The sequence below is a fragment of the Chenopodium album genome, chromosome 6 (assembly GCF_948465745.1).
Source record: "Chenopodium album chromosome 6, dcCheAlbu1.1, whole genome shotgun sequence".
In the NCBI taxonomy this organism is placed as follows: domain Eukaryota; kingdom Viridiplantae; phylum Streptophyta; class Magnoliopsida; order Caryophyllales; family Amaranthaceae; genus Chenopodium; species Chenopodium album.
Window position 1 is genome coordinate 72356197 of NC_137839.1, and position 21212 is coordinate 72377408.

Genomic DNA, 21212 nt, shown 5'->3' on the forward strand with positions numbered 1-21212 from the left:
AATTAATCATCTTTTCTTTCTATAAAAAAAGTTCGGTTTTTTCTCTGACATTTTTTCTGCCTTCCATTGACTCTCTCTTTCTCTTTCTTCATCTTTCTCTCTCTTCTAAATCAAAGCTTTTCATCAATGGATTCTGAGTTTTGGACCACCCGTTTAGCCGCTGCAAAGCGGCAGTTTAATATGCAACACCACCATAATCACCAACTTCATCATAACTCTTCTCATCTTGGTTTGTTTGTTTCTTTCTTTTTTTAATTAGTTTTTGTTGTTTCCTGTTTTTTAGATCTGAAAAAATGTTTTTTTGTTGTTAATTTGGTTGATGGTTTCTGGGTTTTTGTTGATTAATGATTTGGTGAAATGGGTATGTTTTAGATCGGTTGAATATGGATGACTTTGAGATGGAAGATGAGATTCGACCCGATATTCCATGCCCTTATTGTTATGAAGAATTTGATATTGGTTCGCTTTGTACTCATTTGGATGATGAACACTCTTGCGAGTCTCGAGCTACCGTATGTTTTCTCTCTCTTCACCTTTGTAATGTTAAGTTTTATGAGGTTTTGGTAAAATGGGATTTTAGATTTGGTTATTTTTATGTGTATATAATGTTAAAGATGAAAAGTTGGAAACTTTTGAAATTTTGTTATAAATTTCTGCATTTTTGTGCTTTTTTTTTTCATTGTATTTTGCATTTTTTTTTTTATGTTTTTGTTTTTATTTTATTTTATTTTATTTATGATACAAATGAGGTATATTTTGATTATGTTATTGTTTCAATTTTTAAAATTGGTGGTGGTGATTAATTGTTTATAATTAATGTTTAGAAAGTTTTATGATGGTGGAAGTTAGAATATATGTGCACCCACCTATGGATGTGGATTGATAGAACAATTTATCAAATGTTTATGATGGAGTTAAACTGATGATCTATAGAATATGTTGGAGGTCAAATGGTCAATGGCCCTTTTCTACATTTTAGGCTTGATGATTTGTGGGTTGAGGAATAGGTCAAGCCATGAAAGCAGAAGGAGTATGAGTTGGGTTAAACACTGATTAATCTGTGATAAGGGGGATAATAATGTGGAAAGCATTTGAGGAAGCTAACCTCTATGTTAAAGTTTGTTACTTTCCAAAGTGCAATAGTTTGTGCAATGCAATTAACATTGATTGTAGTTGCAATTTTTGTGATAGTAACAATTTGAATTTTGTATCTTGAATTCCTACTTATCAATCAATCAATCAAAGCCTTAATTGCATTAGTGAGATTGACTGCATGAGCTAAAAGTGATTTTTCTGTATAGTCATCCACAAAAATCTTTCTCCTCCATCCCTCACGATCAAATGTCTTATTCTCATGCAATTCCACAAGCCTTTTATCCTTCCTAACTCCTTCTAAGTTCTAACCATGTCATTTTCGGTCTCCCTCTCCCTCATATAACCCCTCCATGATCCTATTCTTCTACTCTTTGTATTGGTACACCCTTGGGTGTTCGTTTTACATGCGTGAACCAGCGGAGGTGATTTTCCCTTAGTATGCAGTGCTTGCAACACCCACTTTCTTGCAACACCTACACATTCATCTTAACATGTGCATTTCCTTAACCTCCATCTTTTTAATGTGCTCCTTCTTAGAAATCCAATATTTTGTACCATAGAGCAACATTGGTCTTGCGGTAGTCTTGTAGAATTTCCCTTTGAGCTGTAAAGGAATGCATCCTGGATTCCTAGTTGATTGAAAATCTTCCTAATGAGATGTTGATGACATATAAACTGTTTTGATTAGGATATGAGTTGACTACTCTGAAGGGATGGATGGGTTTTCTTTAATGCAGGGTATGTTATAGATAATTGGTTCAAAACATCAAACCAAGTCTACACAACATTGCCTTTTGACAGGGAGTTTGGTTCACAAAGTGGTATGGGTTTGCAAATTGTAATCAGGTTTGAAACTAAGATGGGATGGGGTTGGAACTTATTTCTTAATTGTGTTAGGTTGTTGTTTGGGAATGACTTTTTCCTTATTATTTGATACGTAAGAGGTGTGGTACACCCACCTTCTCCCTTGGGTTTCTAAACCCCATACCTTGTAGGTTTGAGATATGAGTTTAGAAATAAGATTTTTCTTAAACAAACATTAGGTAGGGTTTTTACTCATTCTAATCTCATACCTCATTCCTAAGTCTAATGTGTAATATTTGGAATAGCCCACTTGGGTTACTAAGGTTTAGTCTGTGAAGGTTGTTCTACAAGACTTTCAATGGTATTCTTTAGTCAATATTGGTTGATGAATGTTCCGTGAAAATGTGCTGTTGGCGGGCCAAACAAATTGATATAAGTGGCACTACTTGAGGATTTGGAGTGAATAAGTTCAGGGAGCTCAATCTTACTTGCTGAAACTCAAACATTTTGATGAAATTACCAATCGTTATTTGGTGTAGTGGCCTAATAGGTTATTTGTGGTGTTTATTTGTATATCCATAATTGTTCAAATAGGCTCCTAGTATTTGGGATGGGCCTGCTTTAGATGAATATAATTATGTAACAAGTTTGTTGATTTATAGAAAACTTTTAATCAAGCGACAAGCTTGATTGAAGAAATGATAAGCAAGCTCCTCTTATAATGTGACGTGGATAATAAAAGCTATTTTATTTACAAACGGTTTCATTATGATTATTCATGTTAGCCGAGCCCAAATCAGTTTGGGACTAAGGCTTTTTTGTTGTTGTTGTTGGCTCGCTATAGTGTGTTATAGGCTCATATAACTAAATATTGGAATACTATGTACTTTTTAGTTAGAAAGTATTGTAGCTTTAAAAAATTGATGCGTTGAGCCAAGCTATAATACCTTGTAGCTTAGCATTAGGGATGCTCTTTAGCTTGTTTGGGCGTCATGCTGCAATATCCTTTGATGACTTCTTCCCATTTCTTGTCCACTTGCATGTGACCAATCGAGGGCCATTTGCTACATCAGTACATCTTGTTCTTGGTCTCAATGCTTGTTTTGCAACTTAATTGTTTACAGTAAACTTACATGCCCCTAATTTATATTGAAGGTGTTCTAAGATAAATTACTTTGTTCCAACAACGCATATATATATGTATTTTAACGAGAAATTTGTGTGTTTGTTTGCCAATTCTTCAGGTTTGCCCAATATGCTCTGTTAAAGTTACACGAGATATGCTAAGTCATATCACGTTGCAGCATGCACATTTATTTAAGATCCAAAGACGTCGTAGATTGCGTAAAGTCGCAATTCCAAATAGCCAAGCACTATCCCTGCTTGGCCGAGACCTTCGTGAAGCTCACCTACAAGTGCTTCTAGGAGGAGGTGGATTTCGATCAAGTAGTACAAATGCCTCTAATGCTGCAAATGATCCATTCCTTTCATCACTTATCTTAAACTTCCCTGGATCAGAAGTTGATGAACTTACTAAGTCCGTGGCATCCAGCATTGAGGATACAACTTCGAAAAATACCTCAACAGATCGTTATTGGAAACCAAGGTACTTGGAATTTTCCTTGGATTTTGCTGTTCTTTTATTAACAAACAAGTCAAAATTAGAACATCTTCCAAATTGATGTTCATTTTGAAATTGTTATTGGATATAAAGAAGACCTTGTGTTTGGCATCATGCATAGACACTAGAATATTGACCAACGGAAGTAAATTTTAGACTCCGACGCCATCATCAGCCTAAACAATCAACTACTAGATTCATTGCCATTCATTTTTGTATCCAATTTGTCTTTATATCCAACATCAAGCTCCTTGTATAGATCTGTTATTGTGGACAGTTTTCTGTATGTGTAAAAGTCTATTGATAATCGATTCAATGTCAAAATTGACTTCAATAATTCAAAAAAATTGAACGGTTCAGTAGAACAAGTGGCAGAAATTCCTGATTAATACAATATAGTACCTCTCTTCTAAACTCTTCTTTGATGTTGAATTTTGATACAACATTGGCCTAGCCTCACATGCACAGAGAATAGCTTATCTATGGACTCAACAAAACACTTGAAAAATATGAGGAAAGAACAATTGACATTTATGAGATTGCTTGTGGGTATTTGCAAATTGTTATGTATAAAGCATGCAAAAAGATTTTAACACATAAACATGCTTCATGAATGTTTTTGTTCCCACACCTTGGCTGGGTTGACAGTTGGATTTTGGATATGTACTCGTACGTAGCACGTGTCAGATGTTATGGAATAGTAATGATGCAAGGTTATTATTTGAGGAACAATTTGTAAAATTTAATTGCTCAGTACTATAGCTAATATCAACTCCGCCAGTGGGTTTCCCGCTGCCAGTCCCAAGCCTGGATAAAGGAGGAGGGTTACGGTAGGCCAGTGACAGCCAGTATAAAACTTCGTCACATCCCATGACATGAGCCAAACAGATATTTTCGTGGGGGCGTTCCCTACTCAGCGACGCGCTGCACTTCCTAGACCCGGGTGTAGTGATAAGTATGCAAGGGTTGCTAGGTCGTCGCCCAGAAGCGACGCGCCACATTGCCCGAGTGTGGTGTCAAATGAGCAAGGGCGTGCCATTGGGGCGTTCCCTACTGAGCGACGCGCTGCACTTCTCAGACCCGGGTGCAGTGATAAGTATGTAAGGGTTGCTAGGTCGTCGCCCAGAAGCGACGCGCCATATTGCCCAATTGTGGTGTCAAATAATCAAGGACTTGGAGTTGGGATCAGGAGGGAGCGTGGGAGAAAAGAATTTAGTTTGCGGATTGGTTCTTGGAATGTGGGGTCTCTTACGGGAAAATCAGCAGAATTGGTAGAAGTAATGAAAAGACGACGCGTGAACATCATGTGCCTCCAAGAGACAAGATGGACAGGAGAAGGAGCTCGAGGCTTGGTTTTGGGGTATAAGGTATGGTATGTTGGGCAAGAAACGAGCCACAGAACAAGGAATGGTGGAGCTAGGAACGGAGTTGGTGTGGTTCTCGATGAGAGGTTGGCAAAAGAGGTGATCGAGGTCTATCGGAAGAACGATAGGTTGATAAGGCTGAAGTTGCTATGTGGCAAGGAGATTGTGAATGTTATCAGTGCTTATGCTCCCCAAGTGGGTTTAGATGCAGAAGAGAAACGACAATTTTGGGAGGACCTAGACGAGGTGGTGCAGGGTGTCCACCACTCAGAGAAGTTATATATTGGAGGGGATCTAAATGGGCACGTTGGGGCGAGCCGAGATGGCTATGAGAGTGTCCATGGAGGCTTTGGGTATGGGCAGAGGGACGCCGGTGGTGAAGCTATTATGGATTTTGCCCAATCATATGATTTAATTTTGGCTAATACTTGGTTTAAGAAGAGGGATTCACACTTGATAACTTTTCGGAATGGAGCAAATGCAACTCAAATAGACTTCCTGCTCACAAGGAGCATAGATAGACAAAGTTGCATAAACTGTAAGGTTATCCCAGGGGAGAGTGTGGTCACCCAACACCGGCTATTGGTAATGACTATTCGTCTGAAAGAGAAGGCGAAGAAAAAAAGTTAGACAAGAAGAACCAAGGATAAGATGGTGGACCCTAAGGGATGCAAAAGCTAAGGTTTTTACAGAAAAGGTAATTGAAGAAGCGGATTGGGATGGAGAGGTGGATCCGGACATGACCTGGTTACGAATGAAGAACTGTTTCCTAAGAGTGGCCAAAGAGGTCTTAGGGGAAGTAAGGGGAAGAACTTCGGTACAGAGAGATACTTCGTGGTGGAATGAAGAGGTGAAAGCAGTAATTAAGCAAAAAAGGGAATGCTATCAAGCCTTAGGAAAATGTAGGAGTGATGAAACCTTTGCAGCGTATAAGGAGGCTAAGAGTAAGGCAAAGGCAGCTGTTCGCCAAGCAAAAGAAAAGGCATATCAGGAGGTTTATGAAAAGCTTGATTCCAAGGAGGGAGAAAGGATCATTTATAAGATGGCAAAGAGAAGACAAGAGGCAAGGAAGGATATTGGCATGGTGAAGTGTGTCAAAGATAAGAACCAAATGGTCCTAGTGCAAGAGGAGGGCATCAAGGACAGGTGGAAGGGGTACTTCGATGAATTATTTAATGGAAGTAATGGAGTTGTGATAGGAGATACCTCTATGAGTGATGAAGAAATCAACATGGAGTATGTGCGAAGGATTAGGAGAGTAGAGGTGGAGATTGCACTGAGGAAGATGAAACCTAAGAAGGCGGTTGGCCCTGATGGGGTACCGATAGAGGTGTGGAGGTGTTTGGGTAAGATTGGTATTGATTGGTTAACAAACCTTTTCAACAAGATATGGACGGCTACAAGGATCCCACAAGATTGGAGGAAGAGCACCTTGGTCCCGGTTTATAAAAACAAAGGAGACGCTCAAGATTGTTCTAACTATCGAGGAATTAAGCTTATGAGCCATACTATGAAGTTGTGGGAAAGGGTGATTGAACAAAGGTTGAGGGCATGCACAAGCATTTCAGATAACCAATTTGGTTTTATGCCTGGGAGATCTACTATGGAGGCAATCCATTTGATAAGACAAATGATGGAGTTTTATAGGGTAAAGAAGAAAGATCTTCATATGGTCTTTATTGATTTAGAGAAGGCATATGACAAGGTGCCAAGAGAGATACTTTGGTGGGCAATGTTGAAGAAAGGTATCCCACGAAGGTATGTAGACCTAGTTAAGGATATGTATCGGGATGTGTCAACAAATGTGAGGACATGCGGAGGGTTGACAAAAGATTTCCCTATTACAATCGGATTGCATCAAGGGTCTGCATTAAGCCCTTTTCTTTTTGCAACGGTTCTAGACGAATTAACTAGACCAATTCAAGATGAGGTTCCATGGTGTATGCTGTTCGCAGATGATATCGTTTTGGTGGATGAGACTAAGGATGGGGTTAATGTCAAGTTGGAGCAATGGAGGCAAAGGTTGGAATCTAGAGGGTTTAAGCTAAGTCGGAGTAAGACTGAATGTTTGGTATGTCGTTTTGGCACTCAGAGGGGGACAAGCAATGAAGTGGTGAGTTTGGATGGAAAGGATTTGACCATGAGTGAATGTTTTAAGTACCTAGGGTCGATCATCCAGAAGAATGGTGACATTGATCAAGACGTGACCCACAGGATTAAGTCAGGGTGGCTTAAATGGAGAGCGGCCACGGGAGTGCTATGCGACCGCAGCATTCCCTTAAAGTTGAAGGGAAAATTCTACAGGACTGCCATAAGACCAGTGTTGCTCTATGGTACAGAATGTTGGGCTTCTAAGAAAGAGCATATTAAAAAGATGGAGGTTACGGAAATGCGCATGTTAAGGTGGATGTGTGGAAACACTTTAAGAGATAGAATCAGAAATGAGGTTATTCGCAAGAAAGTAGGTGTGGCGGGCATTGTAGATAATTTAAGGGAAAATCGTCTGCGTTGGTTTGGACATGTAAGACGGAGACCCGAGGGTGCACCGGTGCGAAGAGTGGAAGAGTGGGACCATGGAGGGATTAAACGAGGAAGAGGGAGACCAAAGATGACTTGGTTGGAAGGAGTGAGGAAGGATATGAAGTGCATGGATTTACGTGAGGATGAAGTTTTGGATCGTAAGGGATGGAGGAGAAAGATTTATGTTGATGACTACACGGAATAATCAAATTTGGTTCATGTTAGCCGACCCCACTTTTGGGATTAAGGCTTTGATTGATTGATTGAGTACTATAGCTAATATCCCTCTCTCTTTGTATATTATTGCAGTTTTGATTCTTCATTAAGTTCTGAAGAAAAAGAGAAGAGGATACATCAGGCAGCTGGTAGAGCTGGCTTTGTACAAGATCTAATTCTCTGCACCCTCCTGGGCGATTAGTGGAGTGCCAGGTTATCAAAATAAAGGTAACTGAGATTTCGAGTAGCTCAATGAGGGTATATTGGAGGGATTAATTGTAATATTTCTGCACTTGCTGGCTTCTAGAATCCTCACGTGATGAGATTCTATGCAGTTGCTTAACCGAGCTAGTGCTTACATCAAAACATCCCTTCAGAAAAAAAAAGAAAAAATGAATCTCAGGTACATTTTAAAGAAACAAGTCTTTCATGGCTTTAGTTTCTCCGTTTGCAATTTGCTTTTAATTCCTGCTGCTAGTTTGTGGGTATTAGCGCGGAGGAAGGTTGACATGTACTTGTAAATGTTGAAAGGTGTAACAGCCTTCCCCGTGCAAAATTGGAGGCTGTGCCTGCTTGTTTGCGTTTTCTTTTGCTTCCTTGGGAAAAAGAAGGGATCATAGGTTTTGCACCTACGCTTGTATAACAATTGCTAATTGACTTGTTCTTTCATCCAGTCATAATAGAAATGTAACTTTAAATTGTTGTAATCTTATCAAATTAGACTTTGTTATAGTGCTTATCAAAGCATAACAGTGTAAATCATACATGCTGAAGCATTTCCATCTTGATAGTGTAATTTGAATTAATAATGCGATGACTAAATCCTAGTAGAACTGACATAGTTGTGTTTAGAACCATGTGTATCTTATTAAGTCTCAAATGTGGCATGGTCAGACTCTTTATGGAATAAAAAGATTTTGGTACTCTTTGCAATAAAAGGTTTAGTTGGCTACATTAGCTGTAGAGTTGAGCTAAACTAAATTGTTTATGAGAGAAGGAAAATAGGAACTGAACTGAAATTAAGCTGAAGAGAACAGGAGAGTCTGTTCACATATACTGATCTGATTGGAGTTGAACTAAACCAAACTAAATTGAATAGAGTTAAAATGAATATTTTATGAGAGAAGGAAATTATGAGCTAAACTAAAGTGAAATTAAGCTGAAGTGAACATGCTCCTTAGTACTTCCTGTATTTCTATAGACATGAACTTGACTTGACATTATAGGCAAGCTTGTAAAAGTGTAGTTACCTTGACATTATAGGAAGTAGATAGATGTTTCAGAATTTTCAAAAAAAAAAAAAAAAAAACTGATTGTCTAATTTGTAAGTTATAACTAACACATTACTTAAAACATCGTAATCATAGTGTGTTAATAATTGAGAAAAGCTTAAACAATATATACTACATTACTACGACCTACGAGTAATAGAATTTAAAGAAGTTGTACCTAATTTTTACTCATTATTTAAATACGGTTTACATTCATTAACATATTGTGTCCCGATAATTTAGGTTGATATTTCTAGTAGTCCATTACATTAGTACTTAATAGTTGGAGTACTTTAGATAAGAATATAAAAAGTCATTTTTGCCATTATTGAAGACTTGCAAGAATAACAAACATTATTAGGAAAAAAATTGGTTAGTAATGTTGGCGGGCGTATATAATTATTGATGGCGGTGAGAGTGAGTGGTGAGGGATAAGGACGGTTCGGTGTGGTTATTGTTTGTTTGGCGGCACCGAACATGTTTCCAACTTTCTATGTTTTACAAACTACTCAATTCATTGGTGAGGGGTCTAACTTTGTGTTTAGGAAACTTTTTAAAACTCATATTAGTATATTACCTCCGGTCCAAATTACTCGCAACTTTGGAATATTTTATATCTCACAAATAATACCTTAAAGTTGCGAGTAATTTGGACTGAAGGTAGTATCTTTTGTTCTTTGTGACTTGTTCATCTTTTCTAAGTTTTGAAAAGAAGTTAATCAAATTATTAGGGAAAATAAATTGATAAAGTAGTACTATAAAGTCTATAAGTTATATACTTTCTCTGTCAAGGCGGTCCCAAGTTCCAAACTTCCAACTATTATAAATACTCTTATGTAATTGAGATAAAAATAGCCTCCCTCCCACTTCTTCTTCTTTTTTTTTTTTTTTTTTTTTTTAAATGTAAAATAATCTTGCGCTTTTTAATAAGTACTACGCTTTGATTTCCACATAGGTTTAGAATAAAGAAATAAATGTATTAAATTATTAAAGCGAAATATGTTGAAAAGCAAAAAACAATTGAGCCTTGAGCGGTTGCGTATGCTGCACCGGCTAAGGGTCGGGCCTGTTTTTTGTTTATTATTGGTTATACTATTTCCACAATTTTAAGATGCACCATGGTGCGACCATGCTTATACTTTTGAACATTTAGTAAAAAAATCTAAACAATTGCAAATTTTGAACATGTAGTAAAAACATCTTAACATCTCAAATTTTGAACATGTAGTTAAAAAATCTGAACAATCGCAATGCATCACGCCTGAACATTTAGTAAAAAAATTTAAACTATCGTGAATTTTGAACATTTAGTAAAAAGTCTGAACATTGCAAATTTTGAACATTTAATAAAAAAATCTGAACAATCGCAATGCACTACGCAAATACTTTTGAAAATGTATAAAAAATATGAACAATAACAAATTTTGAACATTTAGTAAAAAAAATCCAAACAATCGCAAATTTTGAATTATTACGAGTCAGACAAATTTTGAAAAAAGTCTGTCTGACTCGTAATAATTCAATAGTTTTATAATATAAACTGAACATTTATTGTATACAAAATGAACATTTCATTATAAAATATGAACATAAAATTGCATGTTTATATTCAGTTTTTGTGACGTGTTTATATTTTTTTACTAAATCACTAGTAGAAAAAACATCATTTGTAACGCCCTATTAGTAACTGACATACATTACGTTAGTTACTATAAGAGTATTTGTAACTGACATAACTAGTGTGAGTTATAAATACATTAGCATTAGTAACTGGCGTAACTAAGGCCAGTTAAAAAAATTCGGTCAACAATAGTCTGACCAAACATTAGTAACGGGCGTAGAAATGGCCTGTTACAAATAGTTGGTCAAAATTTATTGACCTAATTAGTTGTAACAAGCATTAACAAGGCTAGTTACTAATGTGACCCTTGGTAAATTCAAAAAACACGACTAAGAGGCCCAACTCTATCTTAGCAGTTACCCAATTTTTTTCACCCTCCTTTAAACCCTGTCATCTTCGTTTTCAAGATGTAACCACAAGGAACTACCTTTTTTTTTTTTTTTTTATTTCCCATCCGCTCTTTCTCCTGCCTGTAGAAATCTCATTCCTTTTTCTCTCTCCTCTAAAGCTACTCATCCATGGCTAGCAGTTTTTTGCTCCGAAGAATCCCAAGGTCGGATATATTCCGTAATTGGTAGTGATTTGCAGGTATATTTTCTTACAAGTCTCAATTTTATTCACAATAATCCAATTCTGGATGTTTTTATTGTGTTCGGGTATTTTACATTGAAAATTAGGGCATATTCATATCAATAACATTATCGAATTTGACTTATGAAACTAGTTAATTTGAATTATTTTGTTTGCTGAAATTTTATGTTAGCATAAGTTGTGAATTTTCATTGCTGTAATATCTGATTGAACATTTCGTTTGACTACTAAATGGGTATTCTCTACTCAACTTTAATTGTATCATCACTCTATATTTCGATAATATTAAGGTAAGGTTTTGATTTTTTTTTTTCCCCCAAATTGAGTATTGGCGGGGGATTTATGGTATGATATGGATTTGATTGATGAATATTATAGATCTTAGAGATTATTTATTTACATTGTTATGTTTAATATATGTTAATTTTTAATTCAATTATGAAAATTTGGCCTTTAATTATTCTGTGTTTGAAGCATGATTTTGAGTTAAGTGATGTTTGGCGAACACTGTTTGATAACTTTATTTGTATGATTTTGAGTTCAGTGATGGTTTTGTATTGCTGATTAATTATTGATAAAAAGTTGAAATTAATCCTGTGACATGAATCTACTACACAATTTAACTCTAACTAAGCTACATTGAATTGAACATTTTTATTGTCGGCACATAAGAATTCTGTCAAGCCATAGGTAATGACAGTAATCTGCTGCAATACTCTAACTGAGCAATCAGAATGAGTGAAGCTTCAATAGTGAAACGATAATATTTAGCTACTTGAACTTAATATCCCTATTTGGTTAGTTTGGCAACTTATCAAATGAGAAATAAATGTAAGGTGGGATGTTGATCCATGTATTGGGTTAAGTCCTTAAGCTCTAGCGATGCGTGAAAGGATACAATGAAATACCATGGCCATTATCATTATTTTTCCGTCATTAAGTTAATATGTGCTGATTGTTGGCCTCTTTGACTAGTTGAATCCATATTTTAACTCTATAACAATGATAGTATGTAGCTTATTCACTTTAAATAGTATTTGTGCAATGTAATGCTTACTTGCTAATTAGAATATTGTAGCTTTTTTTTTTTTAAATGTTAACTTGTAATTTATTTAATGTGTTGCTTCTCTGCCATTGTATTAGCTTGGTCAGATTTTATTGGTTATAGGCTTATAGCTAGTTTTTTGTATGTGATTATTTTGATTACATGACTTGTTATCTAATTATGGTTGTTTGTTCATCTCCACTACATATTTCAAAATCATATAAAAGAAATAAAGGTCTGGCATTATCTTCATTTTGTTGTTGCACATCATTTAGTTAATTGGAATTTAAATGAATCTTCTTACATCATACTACTCAAGATTAATTTTTTTTTTTAAAAAAAACTTTTTTGTTTAATATAACTAGTTGAGTAGTTTGTGCATTTTCTATTTTCCATTTTCCATTTAATACAATAAAGAGATGATATTAGCTTTGTTAATGTATCATGCTTAACTTGTCCTAGTCAATGTAAAGCTCTATGGTTTTTGATAAGTATTTATATACGATATTAACTATGAGCTATGGTTCTTCAATTATATGTATTCCCCTATTATCATTGTTATCTTGATTAAACTGAATATAATTATTCTTCCTTCTTGAATTCTGCACGGAATTTACGTGGAACATATTAGTCTATTCATTTTAATTATTTTGTTTGGAATTTGTGCATTGCTAGTTTTAGTGACAACTTCTACTTTGAGATTAGAATTGGAATGATCTCATGATGAGATTATAAATCTCTCAAAGGGATCTTGCAAATTTAGCCAAATTGAAGCTTTTTCTCTTGTAGGTGAATTATCTAATGACATAGAGAAGCAACTTGGTGAAATGGAGAGCTTAAAGCCTTAATGTCAAGTGTTAGTGGAGTGAAACGGTCTACTTTGATATGTCTACTCTTAGTGATTTGTGTTTGCAAAGGATTTAGAGCTGTTGCGCAAGATGAGGTATCAAATGGATCGGAGTCTCACATGGATATTGGCACAAATTCGGTGTATGCTATGTTGGCATGGTCTTTGTCAATTTTTTATTCAAGGTACTACATTTCGAGCATACATTGTTTATCATGTGACAAATTATGCGTGTTTTGCTTAGAAATTCATTATAAAGAAGCAGGAGTTTTACTTTAGCTTAGGTGACTAGAATTTGTGATCATATGCTTGGTGAATTGTAGTTGTATTAATATATTTTTTTTCCAATTGTTTTATGTTGTGGTGCCTTTTTCCTTAAAAATCGTCAAGCTAGATGGGTGAGCCTTTCATTAGGTATTATGTGGTGGTCTTGGTGGAGTTGTATATTTATATTGTGAAGTTAGCTTCAAATATATAGTTACTGGGAGCCCAATATCTAGTATGTAGAATGGGTATTGGAATGTTACTGGAAATTTTGTTACTAGTTAGAGCTAAGGTATACCAATGCTGTAGAGAAATATATTATTGAAACAAAATTAGAGCTAAGAATACTTTAGAGAAATATCCTACTGAAAGTCTGAAATGTGGCGTCTAAGGACTTGACATTATGGGCACTGACCATAAAACTATGTATAGTTGTTCTTGTCTATGGATTTGAGTTTTGGCATCCTAAATTATAAGGGTCTGACACACATATTACGTCTAGTGCATTTCTAACATCTTAGTTTTATGCTCATGGTAAGATATTCCTTCTTTGTTGGATAAGACATTGTTTGACCAATAAAAAAGAAAGGGAAATTTTTTGTGTGTGAATCCAGATTAGTTGTTGAGAATATGTTATTTCAATGCATTTTCTTTTCATTTTGCTATCTAAATTTTGTATGCTATGTGTATTTAATATCTCTAAGATATTTTTGGTAGGAAAGGTTACTGAATTCGGTCAAAACTAGATTGATATCTTGGGTGAAATACTTGAACACATATTCTTCAAAAAGGGACCTTTAGATTTTGTCTCTCTTAAAGATGTGGGATTAAAGGATCAATCTAAGCTGTCTATATCATTCGGAGAGTTGGATATCATGCTGACATAAGTTCTTTAGCATCTTCTCAATGAGTGAATTTGTTTTATTTATTTATTTATTTATTTTTATTTTTTTTTAAATGAAGAATGCTAAGCTTAACATGATTTGTAATTTTAATTTGCAGATTGTTGCTGGTGGACTTTGGAATAGGAACCTAGTAACAGGAAAAAAAAGCTACTACTAGAATTGGACGACCGAATTCAAGAAAAATGGGCTAAGTTTTGCAAGACTTGCAGTCTACAACAGATGTAAAAGTGGATGAGATTTGAGAACAATGGGCTAAGTTTTTTAGACTTAATTTTTGTTGAAAGGCTAGTTATATTTTTTATTGATATTATGACTAATCACATTTAGCTTAATAAAACAATATAACAAATTTCTATATATCATTATATCTACTTTTATTTAGCCTATACTGGCTGTTATTACATTCCTAAATTATAAAATAATAATTTTTTTATTCAAGTTTTAATTGTTTTGTGGAAGGTATAGTTTATTTTGTTTATTGTTATGGATGAATTCAAGTTGTGTGGAATTATTTGAAGTGATTGATTTTGTTGTATGTTGTAGGTGAATTCAATTATGTGGAATTATCTGTGGAGTACGTGTTTTGTTGGTTGAATTGTAACAGGTTTTAACCCATTTAACGATGGGTCATTTGGTAGGATTTAGTACCAAACTTGTATCGAATCAAATATAGAAAACAAAAATTACATATCTATTAGTAACTGGCGTAATCTAATGCTAGTTACTAATAGTTATTTTTTTAACAAAGAAAAGCCTACTCGTAACTGGCATTAGGCTATGCCAGTTACAAATAATACCCTTATTGTAACTGGCATAACTCAACGTCAGTTACGAATAGTATGCTTTCTAACTTGAAAATAGATTATTTGTAACTGACATTAAGTTAAGCCAGTTACGAATAGTACATTATTAGTAACTAACATTAGCTAGTTACGAATAATTTTCACTAGTTGTAACGGTGACAATAGCAACCAACAATGCCAGTTACAAAAAGTCAATTTTGCCAGTTACAAATAGCATTTTTTCTACTAGTGAATGTTCATTTTTTTTTATATAAAATGTTCAATTTTTTTTACTAAATGTTCAAAAGTATAGATGTGGTGCATCTAGAAATAGGTGCACCATGGTGCACATATTACTAATTTCACTATTTCAAATATGTGCTATTAACATATTTTACTTGGGCTATCTTTGGAGTTTAATATTTAAGATAATATCATAGTCGTGATATTCATGTAAAAGCGATACAGATTTCAAAAGGATATGGCCTGGATTTTAGGTTTGTACCTGTCGTGAATGGTGGGTGTGGGTAGCTAGGCTATAGGGAAGGGTATTCGCACTCGCCCCAAATCGTTTTTCATCCTTATAAATTATTGCAACGAAATGCCTCGTTTTGCTTGTTAAGTAAGAAATCAAATCTTGATTTGTGTCTTTAAATTTTTTTAGTCGAGAAATTTAATTAAAGTTTTAAGGGTATTTTGGACCTTAAGGGTCTAAATCAAGCTTGGAATTGTATTTTTAAAAAATGGAAAAATTGTTGGGAATAATCCCACCTTTGGAGCGTCCGCGAAAAATAATCCCATCTTTGGGATATTTTTAAATAATCCGACCTTTATACTCAATCCGCTCAAAACGGTCCCAACCGGTCATGTAACCTGTTATAACAAGTTACATGACACGCGACGGCCTGTGATTGGTCAAATAAAATAAATTAAAATAAAATAAAATTTAAAAAAATAAAAATTAGATTTTTTAAAAGAAAAAATAAAATAAAAAAAAAATCACCCACCACCCACTTAGCCACCTGCCTAAGCCACCGTAGCTGCGTCTGAGCCCAATCCCCTACCCGACGGCTTCGGCCACCTAGGCCCCAACCAGCGCCGGCGCCGACGTCACCATTGAACCCCTCCGATCCCCTGAAAAACCCTTTCCCGTCCAGACCCCAACCCCTCCCCGTCCCCTTGAACCACCAAACACCTTCGATTCAAAACCCTTCCCCGTCCCAATTCCGACCTCCCACTTCCCCCTAAGTTTTCGCCCCCTCCTTTGCCCTTTTTCGACCTTTTCCCCTTCTCCTCGACCGGATTTCGGCCTTCACCACCCTTCCCATGCCTCGATTTTGCCCCCCTCTTTTTCCCAGCCTTAGCCTTAATTTCTGTAAGAGGAGGTGACATAATAGGGTAGGGGGCGGCGATAGGCGTGAGGAGCTGCGGGTCAACGACGGAGGCTGGCGGCCGATCTGGGTTAGTGGTGGGGCGCAGAGGTGGCTGGGGTTGGGGCAGGTGGTGGTGGTTGTTTTAAATTTTTAATTAGTTTTAAAAAAAGTTAGTTTTAAATAAGTGTTTTTTTTCGAGGGCTAGTTTTAAATAAGTTAATTAGTAATAATTATTTCTTTAAAAAAAAATAAAAGTAAAAGTTTTTTTTTTGACCAATAATGTTGTGACATGTGTAGATTAGGCTTAATTAAATAAAAAATTACCTATTTAACCGGTTACAAGTCATTTGGGACCATTTTAAGCGGATGTAATACAAAGGTCGGATTATTTAAAAATATCCCAAAGGTTGGATTATTTTTCGCGAATGCCCCAAAGGTGAGATTATTCCCAGCAATTTTTCCAAAAAAAAAAAAAAAAAGTAAGAAAAATGCCTCCTTTTGCATGCTATAAAACAAAAATCGTTATGTAGAGGTGATTATTTAGTGATTTTTTAAAGATGATTATTTTCAAATTTTCTAGTAAAATTACACTTCCTCCGTTTTTTATTAGATGCATCACTTTTTCTAAATGGAATTTTCAATTTGGATATATTACTTTCCTTTTTACGAGTAGTTAATAAATTCTCTCTATCTCTCTCCTATCACATGAGTCCTCTTTTTTTTTTTTTTTTTTTTTTCTTTCTATTGCTCTTTATATATTCCAAAAATTATCTAAGATTCCGCAATTACTAAAGTGATGCATCTAATAAAAAAAAAATGGAGAAAGTAATACAACAGATGAGATCGAGGCACTATTATTTATTTATTCCATTATTTACACATTGCAGTTTCCTTGAATTTGTTGGATAGTGTGTTTAGTAGCTATTAGCTGTGAAATTCTAAAAATATACATAATAAAAGAAAATTTTCAATAGTTACCTAGTTTTTTCACAAAAGCTAATAATACTAACTTATTTAAAAAGCTACTCCAGCCACTACATTACCAAATACATATTATTGCTCCCTCCATTTTTTATAAGGTAAGTTGAGATTTTTCACTATTCATATATATATGTCATCATTGACTTAATTTTTTAACTGATATATTATATATAAGGGTAATGCTATTTGTAGTCATAGCTAAGGGCTATATATAAGCATTAAAATTAAAACACTCTTAAAAATTGTATAAATTAAAATTAGGAATTCATGACAAAAATACGCATAAATCAGTGTAATTAGTGTTTATATCTTTATGATTTTTGAAGTTTCTACGATTTTTAAGTGTAAATTTAATGCTTATATGTATGTAGCCTTAAGCGCTATGTATATAGCATTTTCCTATATATAAATATGATCATATAATATGCTGTTGGATTATTTGTCATAATGTCTACTTTTATAAGGCCTTGTTCACTTAGCTTAATTTCACTTAAGTTAAGTTAAGTTCAGTTTAGCTCCAATCAGTTCAATTCAGTCCAGTTCAGCTTAGGGCTGTCAAATAGGTCGTGTCGTGTCGGATTCATGTTCGTGTCAATGTTAAACGGGTTGAAAATCCCTTGACCCAAACCTAACCCGTTTATTAAACGGGTTAAAATCCTTGACTCAAACCTAACCCGTTTATTTAACGGGTTACCCAGGTAACCTTTTACCCACATAAGACTATATGATAAACTAAGGGGCCGTTTGGTTGGGGGTATTCAACAAAGGGAATGGGAATCAACTACCATGAATCCCTTTGTTGATGTTTGATAGACAAAATCAATCATTCCCTTTACCCCTCCCATTACCCCATTTTCCTCTATCTTCATTCCCCACCCCCCCCCCCCCAAGGGAATCACTCAAACCCCCAAATTCCTCTTCACCCAACTACCTTGACCAAATTTCTAACTACCTTGACCACTCTTGAAAACACCAACCGACTACCGACACCACCGCCTAGCCACCATCTAACCACCCTGACACCACTAGAACCACCGCCTAGACACCATCCAGCCACCCTGACACCATCAGAACCACCACCTAGACACCATCCAGCCACCCTAACACCATCAGAACCACCATCTAGACACCATCCAGCTACCCTAACACCATCAGAACCACCATAACATCGCCGACACCCCTGCCGCTACCAACAAACCACCATCGAAACCACCTAAAACCACCGAAACTACCCAAATCCACCCGGAAAAAAAATTCATCTTCCCCAATTACCCAACTTCATTGGAATTAACCCTCACCCACCACGTTCACCACTCATTACCCACGAAATCACCACACCCACCATGAAAACCACTACAAAAACTACTCCAAAAACCACCCAAAAACCCTAACCATTTCAACAAAAAAAACCCATAAACAACCCCCAAACACCCAAAAAACAACATATGACACTCTATTAACAAACAACCTACTAGATCTATAAAAAAAATCACTTAAAAAAGAGAGAGAAGAGGGACAACATCAACAATTAGAAGGAAAAGGGGCGGCGGCGCGGTGGACGAGGGAGGGCGGCGGCGTTGCAGGAAATTAGAGGGGAGTAGGTTGCCGGCAGGGAGGGGTGGGGACCGACGAAGGGGGTGGGGGAGCTCGGCGCCGCTGGGAGGAGGGTGGTTGGAGTTTCGTTGTTGGCAGTGAGTTGGTACTTCCATGTGAAGTTCAATCTGAAGGAGTTATGTCTTCGTCGTGTGCAATTACTAGATATATAATTGGATCAAGTAATGGAGATAATTAAGTTCGTACATTTGGGTCGTCGTTTTGCCATAGCTAGAGGTACTAACGATCTTTGGACTAGTAAAATAGGCCAAAGACCAATTGGACGGATCCTATAAGGTCACACAAAGGGGCTAGATCGAGCATTAGAGGACGAGGCCCAACATGGGCCTCATCACTCTAGGTGGCCGGCCATATGGAGTGGACAAGGGAGTTTTGGGCTTCGTGCCCTAGTCTAATTATAATGAGATTATAAATAGACTAGGTGCCTAGGTTTGCAGCAAGTAAGCAATTAACTGATCAGTGTGATCAAACCCTAATTAGCAAACACGAAACCCAACCCTTCTCATAGTCCTCTCTCTCACACGGCTCTATCCTCCTCCTAGGCGCCGGTGGTGTGTCGCGGTGGTGGTGGTTCGTGCGGTGGTCGGTTGTCCATAAAGGTGGTGATCGCGGTTTTCCTCAATCACTCGACCAATCTAGTATTGGTGGACGGCTCGTTCGAATCTCGTGGACTAAGTAGAGGAGCAACGCTTGGGGCTCTATTCTCTCCCTGATTTGCCTGTCGAATAGCTTCGTGGAATTCACGCGTCAAAGGTATGATTATGTGTCTTGTGTGTTATGCATGTGATTCTTGGGATTGGTACTTGTTTGAATATGATTCATATTATTTCCGCTGCGTAGTACCTATAAACTCCTACACAATCTTCATTCTCTTTCCCCTTTGTGAAGTGTGAACAAACAACCTATAATAAATAAGGGAGTTGCTTTCCATTCTCCCTCTTTCCCTTTCTCTTAGTCATTCCCTTTCCCCTTAGTGAACCAAACGGCCCCTAATTAATATTCAACTAATAATTAAAAAGACATACACCATTAACGACACGAGTTTAAAGTTAGGGTCTGTTCATTTTAGTTTAATTTCAGTTCAGTTCAACTCCTAATTTCCTTCTCTCATAAAATATTCATTTAAGCTCTATTTAGTTCAGCTCGGTTCAGTAAATGTTAATAGACCCTTAGTTTTAGCAATTACAAAAGTTTATAACTAGTGGTTATAACAACAAAAACATACATAAGAATTGTCCCAACCTTCAACATCACAAACTGTTAACTATTGTAAAGCATGGATTATTAATTAATTTTCTATCCATGAAACTAAATTACATCTATGGTTGAGTTGGTTGACGTGTGCTTGTTGCTCCACTTCCGGGAAATTCTCAATGGTAGCCTCGTATTTTTGCTTTTTTTCAATGGTAGCCAACTTTTATTTCGATTATCATTGGTAGCCCTTAACTTTTTTAAAGTTACAACCGTAACCCTATTTATGTTTTTCCGTCAACTTTCAGTTAAATTTAACCTTATAATAAACCAAGGTTAACTTTTAAACAAAATAATAATAAATAAAATAAAACCACCCCTCTCCACCTGCTCAGCCACCCTCCAACCTCCACTGTCGGAATCCGCCCAACCCTCGCCTGCCATTTTCACACTTCTCTTCTCATACCTTCCCCTTTCTCTCTCCTCTAATGGCTGAAAACCTATTTGCTTAAGAAAATGAATAACCCTTTTCAACCAAATTGAAATCAATAACCAGCTTTGTTCGACTAATTCTCCGCCGACTAGCGAGTGTAGTGAAAGTAGAGAGAGATTGGTGGTTGGAGAAACCCATATTTTCAACCAAGAAATTCGCAATGAAGCTGAAGAAGAAGAAGTATTACCTTCCTTTGACAAAGAAGAGAAATGCATCGAAAGGTAGGCAGGAAGTAGTAGTTGCAGAGGCGTCGGAAGCCATTGGGGCTAAACCCAAATTTCATAATTTCTAACTTAACTTCAAAATGAAATTATTTGGAATGCTTAATAATATAGTGAATACTCATGGATGTTGGGGAAAATTGTTGATGGGTGGGGGTTGGCTGGGCGCCGGATGGACAAGGGCTAGCTGGGTTCCGGTAGAAGAGGGGGGTGGGGGGCAAGGCCGGGGAGGTTGTCTAGACTGAGCTGGGTTGGGCAAGTGCTTAGTGGGGAGGGGTGGTTTTATTTTTGATTATTATTATTTTTAAAGTTAACCTTGGTTGTAATAAGGTTAGATTTAACAGAAATTTGACGGAAAAACATAATTAAGGTTATGTTTGCAATTTTTTAAAA

The 21212-nt window shown here is 36.2% G+C and overlaps 1 protein-coding gene and 1 long non-coding RNA gene across 4 annotated transcripts; both read left to right on the forward strand.

The window, feature by feature from the left end:
* Window positions 1-8422, forward strand: LOC145636250 (protein DEHYDRATION-INDUCED 19-like). Of its 3 annotated transcripts, none has more exons than XM_081687760.1 (5): window positions 1-229; window positions 373-512; window positions 3144-3505; window positions 7714-7848; window positions 7928-8422. In XM_081687760.1, the coding sequence occupies exons 1-4, from the start codon at window positions 127-129 to the stop codon at window positions 7820-7822; spliced, it is 714 nt and encodes a 237-aa protein (XP_081543886.1). In that variant the 5' UTR covers window positions 1-126; the 3' UTR covers window positions 7823-7848; window positions 7928-8422. The 3 variants fall into 3 exon arrangements, with proteins under 3 accessions (XP_081543886.1, XP_081543887.1, XP_081543885.1); XM_081687761.1 differs by having other exon boundaries at window positions 7956-8422; XM_081687759.1 differs by having other exon boundaries at window positions 7714-8422.
* A 2238-nt stretch (window positions 8423-10660) lies between these two features.
* On the forward strand, window positions 10661-14602 carry LOC145635200 (uncharacterized). Its single transcript, XR_014113808.1, has 3 exons — window positions 10661-11100; window positions 12938-13180; window positions 14262-14602. It is a non-coding gene; the product is annotated as an uncharacterized LOC145635200 (long non-coding RNA).
* Window positions 14603-21212: the final 6610 nt, after the last annotated feature.